The sequence below is a fragment of the Micropterus dolomieu genome, linkage group LG18 (assembly GCF_021292245.1).
Source record: "Micropterus dolomieu isolate WLL.071019.BEF.003 ecotype Adirondacks linkage group LG18, ASM2129224v1, whole genome shotgun sequence".
Taxonomy (NCBI): Eukaryota; Metazoa; Chordata; class Actinopteri; order Centrarchiformes; family Centrarchidae; genus Micropterus; species Micropterus dolomieu.
In genome coordinates this window covers 11246395-11270425 of record NC_060167.1, presented here as the reverse complement: position 1 = coordinate 11270425, position 24031 = coordinate 11246395, and the positions used below count along the sequence as shown (strand labels likewise).

Here is a 24031-nt window from a genome sequence, read left to right as displayed (position 1 = left end):
TGTGTGTGTGTGTGTGTGTGTGTGTGTGTGAGTTATCTGTCATTCAGTCAGCTTTACAACTACCAGAACAATGTTTCAGGCACACAGAGCATCATGTGGCCTTGCAAAGACATGAGGACAAAAAAACTGTCTGCACTGTTTGCTTGTGACATTAAAATCAAAGGTTGCGTTCCCCTTGAAAACCTATACTTTTGTCTCCCAAAGTGATGAAGTGAAACTCACTGTTGCCATATTATGCGATTCAAAACTGTAAAACAAATGGGCTTCTTGTAAATATGTTATATCTGTTGTAACCAGTTGTCTGTTCAAAATAAGATTTGTAAAAGTTGATACATGGTACCTTGTTTCACACCTTTTCCTAAAGGGACTTATTCCTTCAACTCCTCTCCCTTTCAAATTTTTGTTATTGTGTCACCCACTGTCAGTTGCTGGAGGAGTTTTCCTCCTTGCATTAATGTTTCTTGTGCTTATCTGCCCCCAGGAACACTTTAATTATTACACCATGGATGCTGCCCTGGGCCACTTGGTATTTTCCATGAAATATGATGTCATTGGGGATCAGGAGCATCTGCGCTTGATGCTTCGGTACAATTTCCTGTTATCTTTATCTCTGACCTGTTTTCTTACCCATTTGTGCTTTTTTATTTTCTTGTTATCTTCTTAATCACTGCCCTCTCCTTTTCAGTATCCCATTTCCAATTGTTCTTTGTTTCCCATTTTGTGTTTCTCTCTCCATTGCCCTTTTTTCACAATGAACCTGCAACAACCCTGGCTTCAAATATCCATGAAATGCAGTGATTTTTAGCATTTATTCATAGGCCTCCCAAACAGAACCATTGCATATAGAGTATTTTCACACATGACATGACTGTTCCAGATAGATTGCATTTTTTTTCTCTCAAGTATTGTGTTAAGTCGAGCAAGAATGACACAGAGGAAGAAGACCATCTCAATTCTCACAGGTTGCCCTTAGTGATGATTTTTAAAATGTATTTTCCAGCTCAATTGCTAACAATTGGCAGTGCTGTGGGAAGGCTTGCCCTAGCTGTCAGAGGGCACTTCAATTAAATATGACTTCAGACATCTGCTGCCCATTTTACACAATTACAACCTCCAAGCCACTATTGTTAAAGGATTGCAACTTTTATGAATGTACATACTTTAGATGCAGATTTAATATCAGGAAGGGATTCCTAGCACCTGGTTTGGTGAACATCTACTTCATCAAGACTTTAATGATATTTTTTTAAGTCACAGTGAGGTGAACATATAACCTTCTCACCTTAACTAATGCTGCGTCTCATAACATGCTGCTATCTAACAATAAATAACCCATAAATAATATTAAAATAATAATACAAAATCAAAATATTAATACAACTTATTATATAATTTAATTCATCATTTGAAATAATGATACCATTGCAGATTTGGAAAAGGTTCTGTTTTTATGTCCTTAGAGCCACATTAAATCACATGCCAGACAGAGATTGTGTCAGTCATTTATGTTCTGGGAGTGGTGGAATAAAGTGGGTATAAATAAAAGTGTTAAAATGTTTGTGTGGTACAAAATAAACACTCAAGCTTCTCTGTATAGATATTGACTTAGAAAACTGTGCCACAAGGTACTCAACAATCAGTACACTATTTATCTGTGCAAGAGTTGCGCAAGTATTAGTCCTCCCACCATCAAACAAACTCACTGAAATCCTCTATTTCACATTCTGCTAAAAACAGACAAGGGGCAGAGAGGCAACTCAGGGCATCATATAACCTGTGAATTAATGTTAGCACCCGAGAGACTTCACTCCAGATTTGAATAGCTACGTTCCCTCTTTGTTAGTGGAGCTTTAGAGTTGATGAGTATCCCGAGAGGTAACAGTCACTCAGCCCACAACATTCTCACACAGTGATGTTTTCCACTGGGTGGGCACCACCCACATTCAGCCCATCATCCTGGTCAAACTCAGTCATCTCAGCTAGTGTAGTCACAGGCTCTGACTCCCAGTCCATATTTAAAGCATATGTTAAAGAGCTACACAAGTCATGAGCTGTGTCTCAATTCAGATACTTTCATTAGAACACTAACAACATATAGTACAGTAAGTACACTACGTACGTAGTGTGTGAATTTTGACAGGGTAGTGTTGTTTCAAAACAAACACGGCTTTTCTTCTTTTTCTTTTTAATGGCAAATTGTACAGCAACATTTTACCAAAATTATCACTCGCCAAAATATCTGCTGACTTGTTTGCTCACTTGACTTCAAGTCAGTTGCACTAAAAATTTACTTTTACAATTGCAATCGCTGCAGCTTTTTATGACGGCATTTTCACAAGTTTGAAAATAGGTTGGTGGCCCCTCCCCTTCTGCTACGTTGCCAAGATAGCAACTGTTGAGGGTGAGAAGTGTCCAGCATTCCACACTCAACTTTTTGACCGTTATGAGCGTACCATCTGGGTATTCTTTTGCACTGCATTTTGCCATACATAAGTGTAAGTATGGAAGCGGCGCAAATAAAGACACAGCAAGAATAGATGGAGAATAACAGGTTGTTAGGACTACAATAACAAACCAAAATTTGCTACAAGATTTATTTATCATTTTACAACACAGAGTTGCAAATCTAGATATAGTTGTAGTTCCCTTTATGCTACTCACAAAAAGCAACTGTTATATAATTACACAAATTAAATACACTAAATGGCTAGATAAATAACAATTCATAGAAATAAAGCTATATTACATAATGGAGTGCTGAGGATTAATTGAGGAGTCTCACAGCATGAGGGAAGAAACTTCTGTGAAGTCTGGTGGTGCGACAGGCTGGGGTGGGTTCTGTCTTTTAGCCCCACTCTTAGATACTGTATACCTGTCAAGGTTTCTGCTCTCACACAGCACACATGCAGTTTACTATGATAATGGCGGCAGAGTAACCAACTAAATTTTGAGGTGTTGTTTTATTTAAAAAAAAATGATTCCTTGGTTTTTAAACAAAGGGAGACAAAAGCAAAAAGGTTAGGTTTGCAGATAAGCACACATTTTTTTTCCCTTATGCTTTTGATTTTGGAAAGGCTAAAAAAAAGACACCACCCTCCAAAATCTTAAAATACAGAGTATTTCTCCAACTACAGCTCCGACAGACAGATGTGGTTTGGAGTGATCTTGCATAGGGCAATAAACTCCCGCATATCTAATCATTCATGGTGAGGAGTGTAGACTGTGTCCAGAGATTATTCACATCTAATGCTGAAGTGAGTAAGGATAATTTTTGGAAATAATTGTAAAGTAATTACATGTTTCCCAGTAATGTTGCTATTTTCTCAACAACTTACACAGATCACTTTATAGCACTCAATGGGTTTCCAGTTTTGTTGTGAAAGCATTGATGCCCATTAAACCCTCTGATGGGCAATCCTTGCTCAAACACATCAAGTACAAAGACTATCATGCTCCCACCGCCACACAGAATCTATAGGAAAAGTCCCCTTTGAGCTGGCAATTCACTTGCATAAAAGCAATTCACTTGGATAAAAGCTATTCACTTGCATAAAAGACAGAAACAATTAAAGCAGGAGAATTGTTTTGGATTAGAAACCAAACAGTGAGCATTTTGACTTTTCTAACTGTTTGCCTTTCAGCACAAAGCTAAAAACCTACCATGATGTGATTCCGATTTCCTGTCTTACCGAGTTCCCCAATGTGGTTCAGATGTCCAAGGTATTTCACAGAATACATACTGTAGTCGTAAAAGTTTGATTTAGTATATGTTTAAAATGAGAAACGCTGAATGTACTTTTTCCCCTTACAGCTTGTTTGTGAAGAAGTAAATGTGGATAGGTTTTATCCTGTCCTCTACCCAAAGGTAGGCACCAGTCCTCCATTTGTGTTTTTCCAAATACCACTTTCTCTCTTGCTACCTGCTATCCACACAACACCCCATCTCCATGAACCTGGAAACTTCCCATTCTCTCTTCCTCAGGCATCAAGGCTCATTGTCACCTTTGATGAGCATGTGATCAGCAACAACTTCAAGTTTGGAGTTATTTATCAAAAGTTTGGCCAGGTGAGTGCGCTTCAGAGATACTGCCGCTAATCTTTGCTTTTGAAGTCATGAGTCAATCACACTGAAAATGTCCTTTCGTTCCTTTACGCAGACATCAGAGGAGGAGCTGTTTGGGAACATGGAAGAAAGTCCTGCCTTTGTTGAGTTATTGGAGTTTCTGGGCCACAAGATTGAGCTTCATGACTTTAAAGGGTTCAGACACTTTTCAGTTCCATTTGCTCAGCAGCAGATTTAAGGGCTTTTGGTTAATTCTCAGTATAGAGCTCCACCTCATGTCTGTCAGAAGCAGACCATCATTCACTTTGCTATTGATCAAAGTGGCTTTAAATGAATCCCTGAAAAAGCGATTTAGAGTGTCCTGATATTTGTAGTGTTGCTGACATTGTGATTGAGTATGCAGAAGAAGTGCCCTTGGCATTCCCTCAATGATGGATGAGCGTGGATGGACTCTTATTTTCAACTCTTAACACTGCTTTTTTCGTGTCTCTTCTGTGTTCCTTATGGCTGTTCACCTTAATCCTGTCTTTGCCTTTACTTGTCTTTTTTTTCTCGCTCCTTTTTCTTACTTCTGTCCTTAAATCTCTTCTTCTCCTTTTCTTCTTTAGGTTTCGGGGTGGGCTGGATGTCACTCATGGGCAGACGGGGACAGAATCCATCTACACAAGTTTCCATAATAAGGAGATTATGTTCCATGTGTCCACCAAGCTGCCCTACACAGAGGGAGACTCACAGCAGGTATAGTGACATTACAGTGATTAATTAATTAACTAATTTGTGTTTTCAGGGCAGTCAGGCAGTTTTCAATATCCTTCACTAATTGATTTGTAAAGGCCTCTCCTTGTGACTCCTCCATGTATCGAACTGTAGCAACAGCAGCAGCTAATAGGTCACAGGTGTAAAATCCAAATATCAGTCTTTTAAGTTAATGTCGATGATGCAAGATGAGTCATTTGAATCTGAATGTACAGAAGACTAAAATCAGTGGTTAAATTAACATTAATTGACATTTCGAAAAATACACTTATTACCTTTCTTGTTGTGCTAGCTGAGAAAAGAACACCTCTCTCATGTCTGTATGGTAAATGTCTGTATGGTGATTGCCAGCTTACAACAAAACAATGAAACAGCTAGCCTGCCGCTATCGAAAGGAAACAAAATCTGTCTACCAGCACCTCTTAAATCACCAATTATTCTGTAGCCTTCTAAAAAGAGTAAAAGTGACAAATTGCATTTTTACAAATGGTTATGTACTGGACTATTTCTTGTCCAGCCCAGTACCACTAGTTGTCATTGTTAGAGGTAAGGGTAGGCAGATTTTGTTACTTATGGACAGAGCCAGGCTAGCAGTTTTCCCATTTCAAGTCTTTGTGCAACAACAAGCTACCTGGCTGCTGACGGTACCTTCATACTTACTGTACCGACATGAGAGTATGGATTTTACATCTTAACATTTTTTTAGGTTTGCAGGTTTGATGTCCTCACTTATCCTGCTGTCCTTTTTGAGGTGTACCATTTCCACTAGCATTGCAGTGTTCTCTACTTGCACTGAAGTTTCTCTGCTGTTGGTTTGTGGCTGAAGGCTTTCATTTCTTTGATTCCATGGTGCAGTAAACTGCATTAGTCCTCAGCTGCTCTTTACTGCCTCTAAGAGTGGTTTTGAACTTTGTTATCACAGTAACACTGCACAGACTGGAGGCATCAAGAGAAACAGAGGACATAAACAACACCCACATGGGATGATTCACGAGGGAGCTCTAATAATATGCAACTGTAATAATATAACCTTATTTCAGGAGGGAGACAGCACAGAATGAAAGTAGCCAGATTTGACTGAATGTGGTATGATTTGAGTGGATATTCAGTATTAACAGGTTTCAGGTGTCTCAATCCAGCCCCATACTTGCTGGGTTCGTTTTTAAGCGTCTAACTGTCCTTGGTGACGCTTGGGTTTGGCAGCCCATCTACACAGAGAAAGTGGGATGAATGTTATTCAGCTATCTGGGTTCAGAAAGCCCCTGTGTGAGTAAATATTAAAGCTGACAACAAATAAGCTCAGGGATGATGCAGTAGTAACCTGGCTACCCTGCCTCTGCAGCCACATTTATCCTATTTCACTCACAGCCTTCACTACAGTCTTAGATATACATTTTAAGATATAACTTGATCTTTAAGTATATCAATATATTTTCTGCTCATTCATGTCAATTAAGTTGAGATCTCAGTTTGATCCAAAACTGTGTTATTTTGCAGCAAAACTTGTGTTTAGAAGTGCTGCAGTCAGATTCCTAGCAATTACTAGGCTAGTTAGGCGCTTTTTTGATGAAGGATAAAGGTCTGACATTTGTACATATTTGATAAATGAAGTTTCGGGTGTTAGACGATTTCCCTTTGAACTATATAAAACAATTTTCCATTTACTTAATGTTTCTGGAATATTTGTGGCTGCTATGACTTCAGGAAATTCTGAAATCTTGCCAGGGTCTGAAACAGATGGTTGATTGTTCTGGTGTGAACAAACAGCCTTTAACAGACAGAGGCTGTAAAGTAATAGGACTGCTAACTGGAAAAGAATGATCTATAAATCCCAAAGTAAACATTTACTGTGCAGACAATTGGTCAACTCTTGAGGTGTTTTATTGCGGCACCAGCTAACACGCTACAGCTAATAGCAACAGGTGTGAAGTGGCTCTGTTAAAGGTTTGTACTGTAGTGTGTTAAATAGCCTGATGAATGACAGAGGGTAATAAACAAATGTTGCTGCACAATGTTGAAGTTTCTGGGGAGGAACACTTTAGCTGGGTCTACTTTTTCCAACACCATCTTCACTGAGAATATTTCTGTTTATCACCAAGCTCTATTTGTATGAAAAATCTGATATATCTGCTTACACTTACATGCTATGGGATGATGTTTTGCTGAAAGAAAAACATTTCTGAGAAGTCAAGTCTCAAAATTCGCCACAACGTTAATAAAATATTTTGTGATATCGTTCATTTGATGAATTTTTCACAAGAAGAGGGGGAAAAAGTAATATCTTCTCTGATGTTTATGTGAGTTCGGGAGCTTCCTAAATTAGTGTTTCTAGCAAGAGGCAATGAGGTGAGAACACAACACAGCCAAGCTTTTTAAAGATATTGCTTGGGCAAAAATGTAATACTTGGGCACAGTCACTCTGTCCTCCAAGTGCACGAGTTTCATTTTGGCAACTTTAAGCATTTTGGCCACCAGGAAGAGGCAGCTATTCAGCAGTGATGATTTGGGTCAGCCATTTGCAGAAGAGAAAAACATTTTTGATTGACTTTGCAGTGCCTTCACTGGTATTCAGATTCATTAATTTCCACACCATCAACAACCTTTGAAAGCTTGGACCTAAATTATTCCGTCCTAGTCATAGCTACACTAAAAAAACATTTATAGGAGTGGATTAAAGTGGATTTATAGGGGGCCTAAATGTCAGGATATCCGTTCAAAGACCTTACCTTATGAGTTCTACAATTGTTTGTCAATTTTTTGTACTGTATTATTCCGATATAGATATAGAATCAGTGTATGAAATCCTTAGCACAAGCTTCAAGAGAGATACAGGACATATCTTCTGGCTGATAGTTGTGTAAAACTGGAGTGCCATACATCTCAGAGAAGAGGTTGAACTCTTCGGTCAGAGTAATGTCCACCTCTTTTTGGGGACTACATTCTATTCCCAGTCAGTCTTTCACTGCCAGTCCTGGAAGTGATTCTGTAACAGGCCTGTGTTTTTATTTCTCTAACTGGTTATTTGAGATGTTTACGGCTGTTGTTAGTTTTGTTTATCTGTGCCATCCAGCTGCAGAGGAAGAGGCACATAGGGAACGACATTGTTGCCATCGTGTTCCAGGAGGAGAACACTCCCTTTGTACCAGACATGATCCAGTCCAACTTCCTGCATGCGTATGTGGTGGTGCAGGTGGAGAATGCATGTACGGACAATGTCACTTACAAGGTTGGTTTCAAGCACAGCCAACACTCTCATTCATTATTCAGGAGCTTTTATTCTACTGTGTGGCTTTAAAAAGTGACATTTGTATCATGTATCACAGTGAATCATAACACGTGCTCACCTGCTTTCTCTGCCAGGTGTCTGTGACAGCGCGGGATGATGTACCTTTCTTTGGGCCTGCTCTGCCTGACCCTGCCATCTTCAAAAAGGCCAGCAGTCACACAAATTCATAAACTCAACTCCTGTTTATGAGCATCATAAACCTTCATTCTCACCTCCTTTATATTTGCTTTCCCCAGGGCCCTGAGTTCCGTGAGTTCCTCTTCACTAAGCTCATCAATGCAGAGTATGCCTGCTACAAGGCTGAGAAGTTTGCCAAGCTTGAGGTTAGAAGAGTGTTGCAAGGCAAACTGCGCCATAGAAGTGTGAATGCCTGTTTTGTTTATGTGTGAGCGTGCGCACACTTGAGCACACACCAGTTTGCAAAGGTGTGCATCCAGCTGGCTGTATTCTTGATGGGAATTGATTTGAGTGACAACATAGAGTTATCATTCAACCCTTCTTGAGCCACAATGCAAATGAGCTCTAGTGCTGATGTCTAACATCAGTGTCACCCATATACCTTCATTTATAATGATGAACTAACTTTGACTTTAGATTTCCGTGTGAGTACCTGAACAGACTGACTGTTGCTGGTGTTGTTGTTGCCAGGAGCGTACACGTTCAGCCCTCTTGGAGACTCTGTATGAGGAGCTGCACATAAACAGCCAGTCCATGATGGGTCTGGGTGGAGACGAAGATAAGCTGGAGAACGGGGGCGGGGGTGGAGGAGGAGGCTTCTTTGAATCCTTTAAGGTACAGACCCATCCCTCATTTGACCAAGCGTGCCGTTAATCTGCAACTGCACATGCATGAGAGAGAATGGTTATGACTTTTAGGATGCTTTTTTTCTCTCCCCTGTCTCTTGGCTGGGATTCTGGGTATTCACACATGAGAAAACAAAGCATAGAAAATTTGCAGTATCTCAAAGGACCAGTCCTGTGGCATTTGATTTCCTCAGTTGGCTGCGACTGCTGAACTCGGTGTGTTTTCACATGATGGTGTGGTTTTTGACGTTGGGGAGTGTCCTGTTGTGCATGAAAGGCACTTTGCTCTGACTGAGAGTGCTCCATCAATGACCATTAGGATGGTGGAGTGTAGCCCAGCCACTGAGGCACGGAGGTAGGAGCTGTGATTGTGCGTGCCTGATGAACGATTTAATGACCCCTCATTAGGGAGCTGATGATGCAGTTTACGTGTCTCCACAATGGCATTGTTTCCTCACTGTTTTTCCCTCGCCCACTAGTTTATGGCCATCTTTTCTGTATTTCTGTGCAACTTCAGAGAAATATATCCACCTTTCTCTCAGTCTCTTTTGATCCATCCCTTCTCCATACTTTCATACACTACCTCTGTATAAATAAATCTCTCTCTCTTTTTCTTTCTACCTGTCAAGATCAATTTTGCTGCCTCCACAAATTACATCTGCAAGATTTCTCACTCTCTGCCTCTGCCTGTCCAGCGGTGTAGATTCTGCTGTCCTGTTGTCTCTCCTACTTTTTTTCAATGCCTTCCTTGCTCACTCTGTGTCCCCCCCCCCCCCCCCCCCCCCCCCCCCATGACACAAAACTCCACTACAGATTCCCCCTTGTTAAATGACTACTTAGGAGATAAGAGATGCTTTTTCATCCTCCTCCACCAGAAAGCCTACACTCTCCTCAACCTTTTGTGAACCTACGTATCTCTCATGCAGCCTCTCCCTCCTGCCTGTTGACCTGCACTGCCCCTAAGTGTTCAAAAATAGTCCTGCATACAAACAAACATAAACCACAATGAGTTCATATGCAAGCACACAAATACCGACATGTCCACACACACACACACACACACACGTGTTCCCTCAGAAATTCATCCAATTTAATTTAAAATATTAACACATACTTGTGCTTTACAATAGTTTCAGCATGTACTAATATTATATTATATTATTTTTTTTATTATTAGAAATTATTTATGATATATACATAAATATATTATTAGTGGTATGTCTTTTTCACAGCAGACCTTTTGACTTTGAGTTTGTTATAGTAGGAAAAGCATAGGTGTTACTAGTAACATTAACGTTTACTCCATTCAATTCAAATGTCCCAGTAAACCATGACAGTGCAACAGTGAGCCAGCATGCACAGTACCAGGACCCTGGAAACTGACGCAGCTAAATGGCATTCAGCCATCATTCATTTGTGAATATTGAATATAAATTAAACATATACTCTCCGTGCACAGAACCAGTCTGAGAATTAGCAAAGTACTTACTAACATATACATATTGGTCAACTTTTGAAATTAATTTAGACTTAGAGACACAGAGTAACATGGTCTGTGGTATTTAATACCGTAAACAATTAGTCAGTGTGTTGCGTTTCCACATAATATCGAAGTGGATCCACTGACAGTATCTCCTTATTTCTTTCTGTAGCGGGTCATCCGCAGCAGAAGCCAGTCTATGGACGCCATGGGCCTCAGTAACAAGAAGTCACACACAGTCTCCACTAGTCACAGTGGCAGCTTTACCCATAATCCCGCAGAGAGCCCCAAAACCCCTGGGATTGTAAGTAGCCCATTTTGGTTCACATGATGCCCACCAAACACATACATTCAGGGTACAGTAAATTTTCACCATTCACAGCACAGTGGCTAAATATGCAAACAGACTGATCTAACCCCTATTATTTCTTTCAAGCAGCACTTTAGCTAATTACGCCTGTTGGCACATTGTAGCACTTTGTTTGGTATGTTAACATCAAAGTACTCGCTTTCATTCTTGACATTTTAAATTCACTCTTGCTTTGTACTAAAGCAGCTTTTATTGATTGCCTTTTTCCATTTTCGGCTCATAGTGTTCCTATTAATGACTAGTCTTTTGTTTTGTTTGGGAAATTAACATCGTAGCTCATAACTCACTGTCAGAATTTCATTCATCCGCATCTGTTGAGAGATTCTCCGATAGTGACAGTTAGATATCTAGGGTAACGTTGAAAGTGGCATGAATCCAGTGGTTTCCTTCTCTATGCAAGATGAGTCCGATTGCTTGTTAGCCCCAGTGTAGTCGCCATCCTCAGTCTTGTAGTGAGCTCAGTGTAGCAGTTGTATGACTACCCAGACTCCCTCCCTTTGTGCTTTTGTCATGACTTTTTTCTCCTGTAAATGTTACAACCTCTCTGTGCAGCCCTGTATATGTGCATGTGTGGCTGAACAGTATGCACGGCATAAGCCATAAATGCACTGTCCTGTTTGTGTTTCTTTCAAAGATGGGGTTAATTATGTTTTAGTGACATCCATTGCAGTTTGGGATTTGGTTACTGATAGTATTTTGAATTGGAACTAAATAAATCCCATTTCTGAAAGTACAAAGTTTTCTAAATGCTACCCCTTTGAATTATGTCAGCCCTCTTTGCCCCTTTTCTCCTCCTTAATGCATTACTAAACCGACCTGTATCCCTCAGGACAGAAAGTGCCGACGTGCCTGCTACCTTCGTGACACTCCATCTCCTGCTGTGCCCTCCTGTGTTAGGCCCCAGCCTGCTTTTGCTCTGAAATGCTTCTCACTATTTCCTCAATATCATGTCTATTAAGTCATGCTGCGAGCTCCTTTTCAAGCTCTTTTGCACCTTGCTGTTTAAATTATTTGTGCTATGCGCATGAGATCTTATGATGTGTTCTATTCTTTTTTTCCCCCCTCTTGCTTTTTCAATCTATCATCTCCCTTCTCTCTGTGCTCCCTTTGCCCTGTCTTGTGTGGCTCAGTCATTGCTTGTTCCAGGGAAAAGTCCCAGTAAATATGGACGGCGAGGCAGTGCCATAGGGATAGGAACAATAGAAGAGGTTCATGTATATTTCTCCTTCTTGTTTACTAATTCTGTCTCTGCTCTTTACTTTGCTGTTGTTTTTTCACAATGTAAGTGTGTGGTTAGTACAGTAGTAGTTAGTACTTTAAAATGTTCCCCTTTTAGTTCAGGTGAGGAACTAGCTTTTCAGATATATAGATGTAAGAATTTATACATAATTTGTTATTGCTTTAATTATAATTTCATTTATTCATACAGTAGCTATTGTATTACAGTAATAAGGTGATGATCCATTGTACACTGAGGGATATTACAGGTCATTTATCTTAGTATAAATATTTCCTGTAATGTAATAGTTTTTACAGATAGATGGTTTCATTTTGGATGATTGATTTTTCTTGATTCATGTTTTGCATCCCATTGCAGCAGATCTCAGGGCTTCATGCATAACTTCAGTCACTTCTTTTTATTTGAAATGTGGTATTAAACTCTGTAAGAGGAAACTCAGAAAAGGAAATTGTAAACAGACTCCCACTTATGTTCTTATGCTCAGTCACTCATTGGTGAATCATACTGTACCTTAAACAAGTGTGAACCAGACATTTTGAAATATGACAAAAAAACTCTTCAGTCTGATCTCAGTACTTAAAATAATAACCAAATAGAGCACCCAACAGGATGCGGAAACTTTATTTCATCAGAGACAAGAGTCCAAATAAGAGACTATAGAATGTAAAATCAATTCCTGAATAGTGTACCATTGATTTTGCAGCATATTTCTATTATATTATTGTTCACTTCAGTTGTCCACTGTGTCATGTACCGGATATCAATATCATTTATGTTGTGGTTGTGGTTTTACTATCCCCATAGTTTGTGTCTGACTTTTTTCTCCCTACCCACTGTCAGTCACTGATCATTCCTGGGAAAAGCCCAACCAGGAAAAAGTCTGGGCCATTCAGTTCCCGTCGCAGCAGCGCCATTGGCATTGAGAACATCCAGGAGGTCCAAGAGAGGAGGTGAGAGGAGGGAGCAGAGCTGATCAGCAGGGAGTGGGTAGTGAAGAGAGAATAGTGTTGCAACAGATGGAAGCATGGACAGAGGAAATCAGTCATTAGAAGATACACTGTTTGGAGGATTGGATGGCAATTTTGATCAAGAGGGGGAGTTATCAATGCCTTACTTTGTTTATTTGCTTCGGAGTGCTTTGAATAACAAAATCAAGATTTTACAAAAATTCTAGATTGTAACAACTCAACAGAAGATTCATACCAGCCTCAAGGACAATGCTTGAATACTAATTGAATTAGTATTATAACCAGCAGCCCATCTGTGTGGTATTTTGGTAGCAGGTGTACAGCGCACGGTGCACAGGTGGGAGGAGAGGAACAAACAGGTGGGAGGTTCATTCAAATGAGGCAGAGCAAAGCGAGTTGTTGCTATTTTGGCAAAAATTGTTTCTAATTAGACTTTTTGTTAAGAATTAAACAGTTTGCCGATGTTATAAACAAAAGCAAACTTAATACACAGATCAAATGTGCATCAATGACTGAATAATTCTTAAATTGTGAATAAATCATTTTAATTAAACACATCAGAAACTTTACATTTAATGTGGTTGTTTAATGTGGATAAAGCAGGATGATTGCCTGTAAATCAGTCTGCATTTATCCATAAATTAATATGAGCACAACACAGTTTATGTGACCTACCACTACGCACTTGTCATTGTGCAATTAAAATGGGGTTCTTCATTTGATTTAATATTTGAGATGTAGCAGTTGATCTGTTTTTCACATCAATGAGGAAAAAATGTCAACAATAGCTGAACAGCAGTTTGTGGCAGTTAAAGGGTCACTCCTTCAGATCTTATAACACATGTTCAGATGATATGAATGTGTTATAACATTCATCAAGAGTTTGTCTAATGTATTACCATATCAAATCAGTAAACTTACAGTATTTTAATGTGTCAATCCTTGCCTGTCTTGAAGTCGGGAGGTGTCACCCAGCACCCAGAGGACACTGGACACTAGCCACTTTTCAATGGAAAACAAATCAGACAACTCCTCTAATCACAGTTCTCCAGAATTTCCTACTACTAAGAACAGGTGACTATTATTTTAATTAATTATATAATTGTATACTATATTATATTCGCACACATTGAGAAGTTTGTGATATTTGATCCTGTGGGGTGGGTGGATAGGGAATGCATTTATATAGACTGGAACAGCAACGCTGTTACATGGACAATTACCCTCACTGTCATAGTCATAAGCCTCTAACCATTTTAAAGAAACAAGCCACCGAATTCACTCGACCCTTTTAACAATATCCATTTTGGTTATTGCTGGTCCAATAACATAGGTTGTGAATTCTGCTAGAGGCACCTGCATGACATAATTAATGCAGCTGGACAAGAAACAGCAGAATACATTTTGACAGGGATGTTGTGATATCCAGAATATTAATATCTTTGCAGTCTAAGGCACAAATAGATCATATTAAAATTTGAGGAAATTATATACATGCATGGACTAATAAGAGACAAGATATCTTGTGGAATTTTCACAATAGTATTGGCATGATATAGCTTGAATAGTGTTTTACCGGGCCAAAAAGGCTGCACGTTATGTTTTGGTATGTATTACCATTTGTTAAATAGAGCTAATTTAGAGGGTTGCACCTACTCCATCACAGACTAAAAGATTACATTACTTGGCACTGCTGTCACTCTGCTTGAATATGCTACCTGAAGTGCTGTGAAATGATGATGAATTACTTAGAGGTTTGGATGGAAAAGTAATAAATAGAAAAAAAGTATTTTGATTGTGCTTCCTAAAAAATTTCAGTGTATGGAAAACCTAGGTGTTAGTACGGTCAGAGTGACCCAGGTGTGTAGTTTGGCGATGTGTTGCAGGGCAGCATCCATTCCCGAGGCTCAGGACCTTTCCCGCTCCTCCTCCAATGCCAGCAGCTTTGCCAGCGTAGTGGAGGAGCATGAAGCAGATGAGGAGTACGACACTGGACTGGTGGGTGGAAACAGGCAGAGTGGTAACACATGATGAAAATACACACATGATGTAGATCAGTACACCGAAACAGCAGGCGGCTTCTCAAAGCTGATGACACATTTGTAGTTCCATTAACACATGTCTCACTTTTACTTTGGGGAAAAACAATTTTTTTCATCTGCTGTTTGTTGTTAACTAAACAACAAAGGATGTTTGAGGGATTTCACTACATCCCACTAATAACAGGTCTCAAAATTTATTGCATAGTAATAGTATATTACTGTGTTTATCCATTTATTTCATATGAACCATTTTGCATCTAAAATAGAAACAAAAAATAATAATACAGAAGTGGAGCAGAGCTGTGGTTGTGGTTATGCTGTCTGCTTGTCCTTGCAGTACATAGTTGTTCAAAAAAGGGGAACTATTTCTAACTTGCTTTACCCCTCCCTACAGGAAAGTGTGTCTTCTTGTGTTACGCCACTCAAGAAAGACTCATTTGTGTACAGCTCTGCAGTGGAGGACAGTGCGTGCGGTACCAGCCAGGGGAGTTTTCCAGGTAAGGTTAGGAGAAAGGGGCTCATATTACTGGGTCAGTGATAGCTTGAAGGTGTGAGAAGCAGGCACATTACCAAAGGTCGACTGTTTCACTTATCCAGAGTATCTGGGGGAAATCTAGGTGGGCCAGGTGTAAGAATAACACTCTCTGCTTCCTGAGCAATTAATATTGGAGCACTCTTGTGTGATGAACTTCACCTCAGCTGCAGCAGTGGAGCTCACTGCCAACAACAGGCCCAGTCTGTGTAACTTAGCAACTTTAAATTAATGAAGTTTACCATGCCTAAAAAGTAGAGCTTTGCAAAGTTTGCTGTGATTCCCACACAGCTTCTGTTAAGCTGCACATTTTGTTTTCTTTTTCTGTCACTAATAATTCACTCTGAACCATTAATCTTTTGCATGCTTATCATTTTTCAGCTAGAACAGCTGGCAGCATTATACGCTTGAGTTTATTAACCATGACAGCCATGTATCTGTCGCCTCCTTCCCAGCAGCTTCTCATCTTCAGCAGCAACTGGATGGAGTGAAGACATCAGAGCCAAAAGGGACAGACAGCCAGTCCAAGACAGATCGCCCCTCACAGGAGCACAAGTTCTCATCGGTGAGACAAACTGCTTGTCATCAGTCATTAGGTGACACTCAGATGGTTTTTCAAAGTCACTGCAAAGAATGTTTTCTCTGATTAATTGTTTAAGTCAATTATTGAGAAAATGGACCAATTGGCTCTTATTCCAGTTTACATGCTTCTTTTTCTGTTTGATATATCTTTGGGTTTTGAAGATGCCACCTTGAGTTCTGGGAAATTGTGATAGGTCATTTTATATGGGTGATGGGTGGACATTTTATAGACTGAAGTACATCAATCAGACTAAGAGTACAGCCATGCTAGCCGCTCCGTGAGGCTGTACTCACAATCACAGCGGTGCTAAATGCTAAAATTACCATTCTAACATCCTCATTATGACAATGTTAATATGCTGTTGCTTAGTTTAGTGTGTTAGCATGCTAACAGATAGTAATTAACACTAAATACTACACAAAATGTAACACAAACTATATCTGAGGATGATGGGAACATCCTTAGTTTTTCATGTATTTGGTCATAAACCAAAGTATTGGACAAATTTAAATTTTGATCTGATGATAGCGCTAGATGAAAAGTTAAGGGATCACCAAAGTTATTACAATCCATCCTGAGGGGAACATGAATAGCAATCCATCCAATAATAAAACCACAAATATGAACCTCCTGGTGGCGCTAGTGGAAAAGTGAGGAGGATACTTATTCTGGGTAGGATGAATGTTAAAAAAAAAGTATTAATTAAATTAGAAAGCTTTATTTATCCCCAGTGGGGAAATTTATTTGCCACCGGATCACATCACACAGTAGACAACATAAACAGAAAAGACAACCACTACATGCACACAGGACAAGAAATTAAACCAGTACACCCATTAAAAGCCTTTTAACACCCAGGCATCTTGAGTTGGCCTATGAAGTGTCATAAAGTCACTGTTGAGTGGATGGTCTACAAGATCCATGATATTGCTTTAGTTTGGCGCTTTCTTTACTATGAGTCATTGGCAGGTTTCTGCTTATATCAAAGGATTTAAATTTTCTCAGGAAAAATAGCATTGAGTGTGCCTTCTTGAAAACAGTGTCTGTGTTATTCTTTCAGTTTAGTTTACTGTCAAGGCAAACCCCAAGATATTTATAGGACTGGACAATTTCAATTTGCTGATCTGTAAAGATCACAGGAAGAGCCTCCTCCTTCTTACTCCTAAAGTTGTTAATAAGCTCTTTTGTCTTCCCACCATTTAGTTTTAAGAAGTTTGACTCACCAATTCACAAAGGAGGCAACTTCTCTTTTATGGCCGGGTCATCACCTCGATTAAGGACACCAACAAGTGCAGTGTCATTAAAAAAGTGACTGGATGTGGCAAGATTCCTGGCTATGCCTGTTGTCAGCAGTGTAGAGAATGAATAAAAAAGGGGATAAAAACATGCCCTGTGGTGCTCCTGTTTTAGTTTAGCTCCTAATTAGTTTCTGATACTTTTTGTTTTTATCAAACTGGGGACATAAGTGATCCAATAGGTGAGATAATTCAGTCTGAATCAAAGTAGTGCACTGACTGCCATGCTGCTAGCATGACTAAAACAGAAGTGATCATTAGTTGTAGTCCTACACTGAAGTTTTATGTTGTTGCAGGTCATTTATTATTGTATTTGTCAATATTAACTGTGCCGTCATCTCTCCCTGTCTGTCTGCAGAACTGTTAGCCATACTCCTCTGATAGCTACATCAACGTCCGTTTTCAGGTAAGACATATTGTTGAGGCTACTTAATGACAGTATGACTATAAAGATTTATTTTCTTCATTTGTTTTCTACTTTCTTCCCACATTTTAACCACAGACGAGAAGCAGAACTAGAAGCCAGATCAAGAGACTGACGAATCTGCTTTTGTATGTTTGTCATGGATTTGCTGCCTGTAATGACAGACCCCCAGCTCCATGGACATGTACCTACCTATCGCCCTCATTCCAGCTCCATGCGGAACCCTCCTTGAATGCTCAAGGCAAAGGAAACCTCCACACCCATGCAGCATCACTATTGACTGTCAGCTGGTTTAGCAGAATAAATCTGGCTGTCTGCTCAGTCTTCAGGCCAGTAAGCTCTGAAACCTGATTCTTACTGTAAACACTACAGATCAGGATTAGAAGAGGGGTTTAATGTTACGACTAAAAGAGTGGTAAGGTGAAAAAGAGACAGACAACTGGTGTTTGTTTAGCTTGTGAAACAGCGGGTCTATAGAGAGGATAATTGCACTAGAGAGGAAACTGTTTTTTAATGTCAACCTTACATCCCACTGTGATATTGTACATGGGTTAAACTTTGATGTACCGGGTGTGTGGGTGGCTGTCTGTCAGGCCACTACTTGTGTTTTATTGAATTTATTCTTCTTCTGAGTATTCTGCACTGTCATGTTTGACGACAGCTTCAGTATATCTGTCATGTTTTTGATGGAGGGTACTTCTGAGATGCTGTTGTTGGTGGCTGTAATAGCATCAGTCACCTTCCTCCTAGGTGCGTGAAGGGAGAAATAACTGCATCTTTAAGATTCGAATTTAGAGTTTACAGTATGTCTGTAGAAAGAACATTTTAACAGAACTGTAGACTCCATCAATGCTATATAATTAGAGTAAAGTGCATAATTACAGTAGTGCCCCAACCAGCAACATGCATCCTCATTCTCCCCTTCAAGGTACTGCTGTTTAGACCTTTGTCTCCAAATACTGTTTGTCACACACCACTTGTTGATTTGATGTCTGTGTACAGGTGTGTGTATACAACGGTACTGTGCATGGTGTAAATCTGCTTGGCAAAAACCCTCCTCTGTACACTGGTGCCATGCTTGACATAGAGGTGTTGTCCCTGTGATTTGTGTTTTATTGAAAACCAGCCGACATCTCCAGATGCAGTGCACATTGCTGGTAGAGAGCCAAATGCCACAGTTTCCTACTTTATTTGTTAAGTGTAATATTTGTGCGTGACATAAGCACTACATTACGAAGTCCAAAATACTTACCTTTTGAAAAACCTGATTTGTTGCTGAATAAGAATTACACTGTGACTCGTCTTGAAGTTGCCTTTCTAATGATTGTGTCGTGTGAGCGGCTTTGAAGGACAGTCATATTTAAAGGCACTGCATTGCCAACTGGCTTGAATGTAAAACTAGGCGGATATGTATTTATTTGTACATATCTGCGCCAATGAATGGTGATTTGGTGTTGACTCCTGACCACAGTAAACTTGAGTCTGCAACATCTCACCTCTCCTGAGCGGAGAAGCTTTTTCCTATCTTCGGTTTGTTATGAAAGGAAGAACTGATACATGAAGTTGTTTTATTTCAGTGATACAACTGAAGCGGACATGAGATTTATTGTCTGTAGTAAATTAATGACAGCATTTACAGTTTGTGAAAGTACAAAAGAGTTAAGACACTGAACCAAATGCAAAACAGCTGTAATCATCAAGCTGTTTATAGCTACAATTTTCTTGGAACAAAGTAACATGTTGCATTTAACGCTACAGGAAAATGGCATAGAAAAAAAAATGTATTTGGACTGTAATTAATTTCTGTAATAATAACACATTTGTATATTACAGCCTTTAAAATTGATTTGGGATCATTTCAAATGATTTTCCTCTGGACTTTGAGTAGATGAAGTACGCCCTCTTATGGCTCTGTATTATTAAAGCATATGTGGTACCATTCATCTAACTGTGCTTGCACTGTATGCCAACAGCTGGTCCAAACCACAGCAGGATTGCAAGTGAATCTTCTATGTGCTCGATTCAAATGATTGTATTTTCTGTTCTTGTCAACAGTCTGCTTAAGCCCTTGTTCAAAAGATTTGTTTGTATATATTGCTTTTCATCATTTTGTAAATAAAACCAACAAAAATGTTTAATAAAGATAAAGATGCATACAGTAGATCATGATCCCTGGGGTAAATCTTCTAACATAAATGGGTAATGTGAGAGTATGTTGGTATGAAAATGAGGCTAACATTGTTTGGAAGTGGCATGTATTTCCAAAATGATAAGAAATTTAAGCATTTTGTGATTTAAAGACATAGCGATAATGTAAGGCTTTAACAAGAAAAACATCTCTTCCAACCTCAAGCACACTCCTGGTGCCATTGTTGTCATAAACAAACAAACTTTCTGCCTGTCAAAGCAATCTCCATCAGCTGTAGAGTTTTCATTCACATCTCCAGGTTCCACCACTTGAATTGAAATGGTTCTCTGCGGACGTTGGAGCCACAGTGCACCTCTCCCAGTAGTTTGTGGTAAGTGGCAAAGTCATCAATGAACGTGCAGTTGAGACCCAGGCCCTCCATCAGGGAGCACATCTCAGCCTCCAGGACACAGCGTCCATTCACCTTGGGCCCAAAGGGCTTCGGGATGCCGAGGTTTTTCCCCAAGACAATCATGTTCACCTGGGAACAGATGTGATGAGACTAACAGTTGTGCGATCAGCTCCTAGATTTTATCACATGTTATTTCTAACTGATGAGTGCTTTAATACCTCTTAAATTGGAAATTTCTCACAGATGTCTAAACATACCATGTCAGGGTAGTAAGCCACAGCTCTGTACGCGTCCCCCTCGTCCTCTACCAGTAACTTGAAGAGTATTGGCAGGTCGATGATGTCCTCATCATCCAGGCCCAGCTCTTTCTTCAGTACATCCCTATTCCAGTCGATGCAGCTCTGGGGGGGAAGACATCATCCATTATACATACTCTAAAATACACACTACATACACTTTTTAAAACTCATTTTTTCTCATTATATTCTGTAACCTTGAGCTGTCTCTTACAGCAATTCTGTTGCAAAGTGTTCTACACAAAATAAGCAATAAAAACAAAACAGTAAAAAATAAACAAAAAATAAAAAGAATGTACCCGTATGTCTCAAGATAATCTAAATACACTATGTGTCCAAGAGTATGTGGACACTCCTTCTAATAAGCAGGTTCAGCTGTCTCAGACACACACCCATTGCTAAAACATCTATACAACTCAAGCATATAGCCATGCAGTCACCTTTGACAAACATTTGGTCACAAGAAATGGGTCACATAATAGTGCTCAGTAACTTCCAATGTGGCCCTGTCGTTTGATCTTTCCAGTTAGTCAGTTTGTCAAATGTCTGCCCTGCTATATTTGTCCCAGTCAATTATCATTTATAGTGAAGTGCAAACATGTAGGAGCAGACACAGCTCATTGTGTTTGCAATAGAATAGGGCCGCCAAGTGCTGAATCACAGTGTAAAAATAGTTTGGAACCTGGAAGTGAGAGAAGACAAGCTGCTTCGAGAAACAACGTCGTCACAAGAACTGTTTAGCAGGAGCTTTAACTCAAGTGGCCGTGCAGAGGCACATAGAACTCAGATCAGTAATGCTAAATGTCGGCTGGGGTGGTCTCCACAGAGCAGTGGAAACTGAAGGTTATCTGAAGTGATAAATCCTTCCTCACTACCTGCTTTTCTGATGGACGAATCATGGCTGGATGCCTGAATGTTGACAACTGTATGGTTTGGTGGATGTCACAAATCCTCCCAGCTCATAAACTTTATGTAGTTATCTCTGTATTTTAAATCAGTTTACAAACTCTCCTGTCATTTCAGCGTTAATTATTTATTTGATTCTGCCTGAGCTACACGTTTTGACTCTGTTGGTCTCCTGTCTGTCAGATTGAATTTGTTTGCTTTTTTCGGCCTGATTATCTGGTATTCTGACCCTGCCGGCCTGTACCAAGTAAAACTGAATTTCATCTTTGTATTGCCTGTCTCTGAGTCTTGCTTCTGAGTTAACCTCTGCCAGTTTCCTCTGAAACAGTACACTGGGGCTGTTTAATGATTTATGCTTAGCCAATGAAGGAAAATCTTAATGCCAGAGCACCTTGACCAACACCTTTGGGAGGAACTACAATGCTGACAGCATGCAAGGCGTTATAGCCCAACATCAGTGCGCACTCTCAATAATGCTCTTGTGGCTGAATGGAAGCAAATCCCTGTAGCCAGATTCCAAAATCCTGTCGAAAGGCTTCACATCGGGTGGAGGGAGTTATAGCACAATGTTACAGTAACAATCATAGTTTTGAAATGAGATATTCAACAATTAGATGTTGTGTCTGGGTTTGGCCATACAGTGCATATTACAGTAAATCCCAAGCAGGATGCCATATTTTATGTTTGGATTTTGTAGTGTTTAATGATCCTTTCTGGGCTTGAGTCTAATCTTACAATTCCACTCACCTGCACATAGTTATTTTCATCTTGAAGACTACTATCTTCAAGTATTTCATCCACGGTGATTGGTTCTTCATCTTTCAGACCTTTTTGGAAGTGTTTAACAGAGTGAAGTGTATGATGAGGTTTTTTTTCATTGGTAAGATGCACATTGTACAGTGGACTTTCCATAGATAATAAATAAGTCAGCAGTAAGACAGACTTACCCTCAAACAGTTTTGCTTGTCCGTGTCCGTCCTTCTGTAAACCCCTGAATAGTTTGTAGCTTGCGTCTGGGCTGGCCAGCAGCAGGCGGAAGCCCTGTGCACGGAAACACAAGAGACAAAGATAACACTGGGTGTCTCATTTCCTGAGAGCTTATACAAACAACCATAATATACCATACGTAACAGCATTCAGTAGTCAGCAGTCAGGTAGCAGCTTCATGTCTTATTTATATTGCAGTTCAGCAGTTTAAGTGGTTTCTGTTTAAACAGGAAATATTTACCTTTCTGTCAGGTGCAGGGACAAAAGTCATGAATTCATCTATGTGGCCGACATAGAGCCAGTCAGAAAATAAGGCAATGGGCTCCTGAACCTTCTGAGCCCACAAGAAGTCTTGTACAACTTTGGTCATGTTCCGTCCTTTAGTTGCCCTTATATAATGAGAGAGATGCAAGTATATTGACAAAACTTCTGCTGCATGTTCCGTTTACTGCACTGTCCCACAACAATGAACAGGATATATTAATCACATGCAGCTCATACACAAATTATTCATAAGTCAGGGAACTTGTCTCTGGATCTGTTGCAAACTCACGTGGGGAAGGCCACTCCAATGATGATTCTGCCCAGGGGGTAGTTTTTTCCATTCACAGTGACGGGAGGACTAACCTCCAGATTACCGAATGAGTCCAGACTGCTCACATCTTTTCTCTTGGCCACCCTCGTCACATAGCCAAAGTCGGGTCCCTGAGGACATCAAGGTGATTAAAGATACCCTCCAGACATGTTTCAAGACATATGAAAATACTCTTCTTTCAACAATAATTCGTGTCTGAGGTTAAAAAGCTAGATCAATAATATTTTTCATTTCAAAAGTTTAATTGGCGGATGCAAGATGTCTTCTACTTCACTGAAAACATATTTTTTCAGTCTATGTGCAGTTGGAAGTTCCGACATCACACTTGTCTAATAATAATAATAATAATAATAATAATAATATTGAACTACAACTGGTTTCCAAACTAGCAGTGGTCACAAAATCCTGATCCTACATACATGCCTTAAACACAGATTTAAGGTGAGCACAGGGAATATTTCCCCCTTCAGCAGATGAATGTGAAATGAAACAGCCTTCTTGTGTCAAATGCTACACGTATATCATTCTGCACAGTAGAAGTAACAATCACTAAATAACAATTTTGAGTGAAGTTTGGTTAAAAGCGTTTTGTCTCTCATAACACTTCACTTTAAGAGACATTTAGTGTCTCACCAGTAGCTCATCATATGGAAAATCCTGGAGGTTTCCATCTCGAGGGGAATCCAGAACAACAGGAAACTGTTGATGAGGTGAGTCGATGTAGCCAAACTCCAGCTCATCCTGAAACATAGAGATAGGAGTTGTATTTCTGCTGTCAACAATAACTTTATATATATATATATATATATATATATATATATATATATATATATATATATATATATATATATATATATATATATAT

The 24031-nt window shown here is 39.6% G+C and overlaps 2 protein-coding genes across 10 annotated transcripts in view; one reads left to right on the top strand and one right to left on the bottom strand.

Annotated features, from left to right (window-relative positions):
* The window catches only part of rap1gapb (RAP1 GTPase activating protein b), a 94957-nt gene extending 74954 nt beyond the window's left edge, over positions 1 to 20003 (top strand). For 6 of the 9 annotated variants that reach the window (XM_046028517.1, XM_046028515.1, XM_046028521.1 and 3 more), the window contains 17 exons: positions 3642 to 3720; positions 3812 to 3865; positions 3983 to 4066; positions 4158 to 4258; positions 4672 to 4801; positions 7890 to 8045; positions 8180 to 8251; positions 8342 to 8428; positions 8754 to 8897; positions 10561 to 10692; positions 12839 to 12948; positions 13924 to 14040; positions 14835 to 14964; positions 15403 to 15505; positions 15996 to 16105; positions 17777 to 17824; positions 17921 to 20003. In XM_046028517.1, coding sequence (XP_045884473.1) covers positions 3642 to 3720; positions 3812 to 3865; positions 3983 to 4066; positions 4158 to 4258; positions 4672 to 4801; positions 7890 to 8045; positions 8180 to 8251; positions 8342 to 8428; positions 8754 to 8897; positions 10561 to 10692; positions 12839 to 12948; positions 13924 to 14040; positions 14835 to 14964; positions 15403 to 15505; positions 15996 to 16105; positions 17777 to 17785 — 1618 coding nt within the window. In that variant the 3' untranslated portion in view covers positions 17786 to 17824; positions 17921 to 20003. Of the gene's footprint in view, positions 1 to 3641; positions 3721 to 3811; positions 3866 to 3982; positions 4067 to 4157; positions 4259 to 4671; positions 4802 to 7889; positions 8046 to 8179; positions 8252 to 8341; positions 8429 to 8753; positions 8898 to 10560; positions 10693 to 11888; positions 11967 to 12838; positions 12949 to 13923; positions 14041 to 14834; positions 14965 to 15402; positions 15506 to 15995; positions 16106 to 17776; positions 17825 to 17920 lie in introns of all 9 variants that reach the window. The other 3 variants (XM_046028524.1, XM_046028516.1, XM_046028519.1) reach the window with 3 other exon arrangements.
* The window catches only part of padi2 (peptidyl arginine deiminase, type II), a 14465-nt gene continuing 9829 nt past the window's right edge, over positions 19396 to 24031 (bottom strand). Inside the window, exons 10-16 of the mRNA XM_046028525.1 lie at positions 23800 to 23907; positions 23125 to 23276; positions 22813 to 22960; positions 22532 to 22625; positions 22332 to 22411; positions 20640 to 20783; positions 19396 to 20511 (exon numbers count right to left, since the gene is read on the bottom strand). Coding sequence (XP_045884481.1) covers positions 20278 to 20511; positions 20640 to 20783; positions 22332 to 22411; positions 22532 to 22625; positions 22813 to 22960; positions 23125 to 23276; positions 23800 to 23907 — 960 coding nt within the window. The 3' untranslated portion in view covers positions 19396 to 20277. The remainder of the gene's footprint in view (positions 20512 to 20639; positions 20784 to 22331; positions 22412 to 22531; positions 22626 to 22812; positions 22961 to 23124; positions 23277 to 23799; positions 23908 to 24031) is intronic.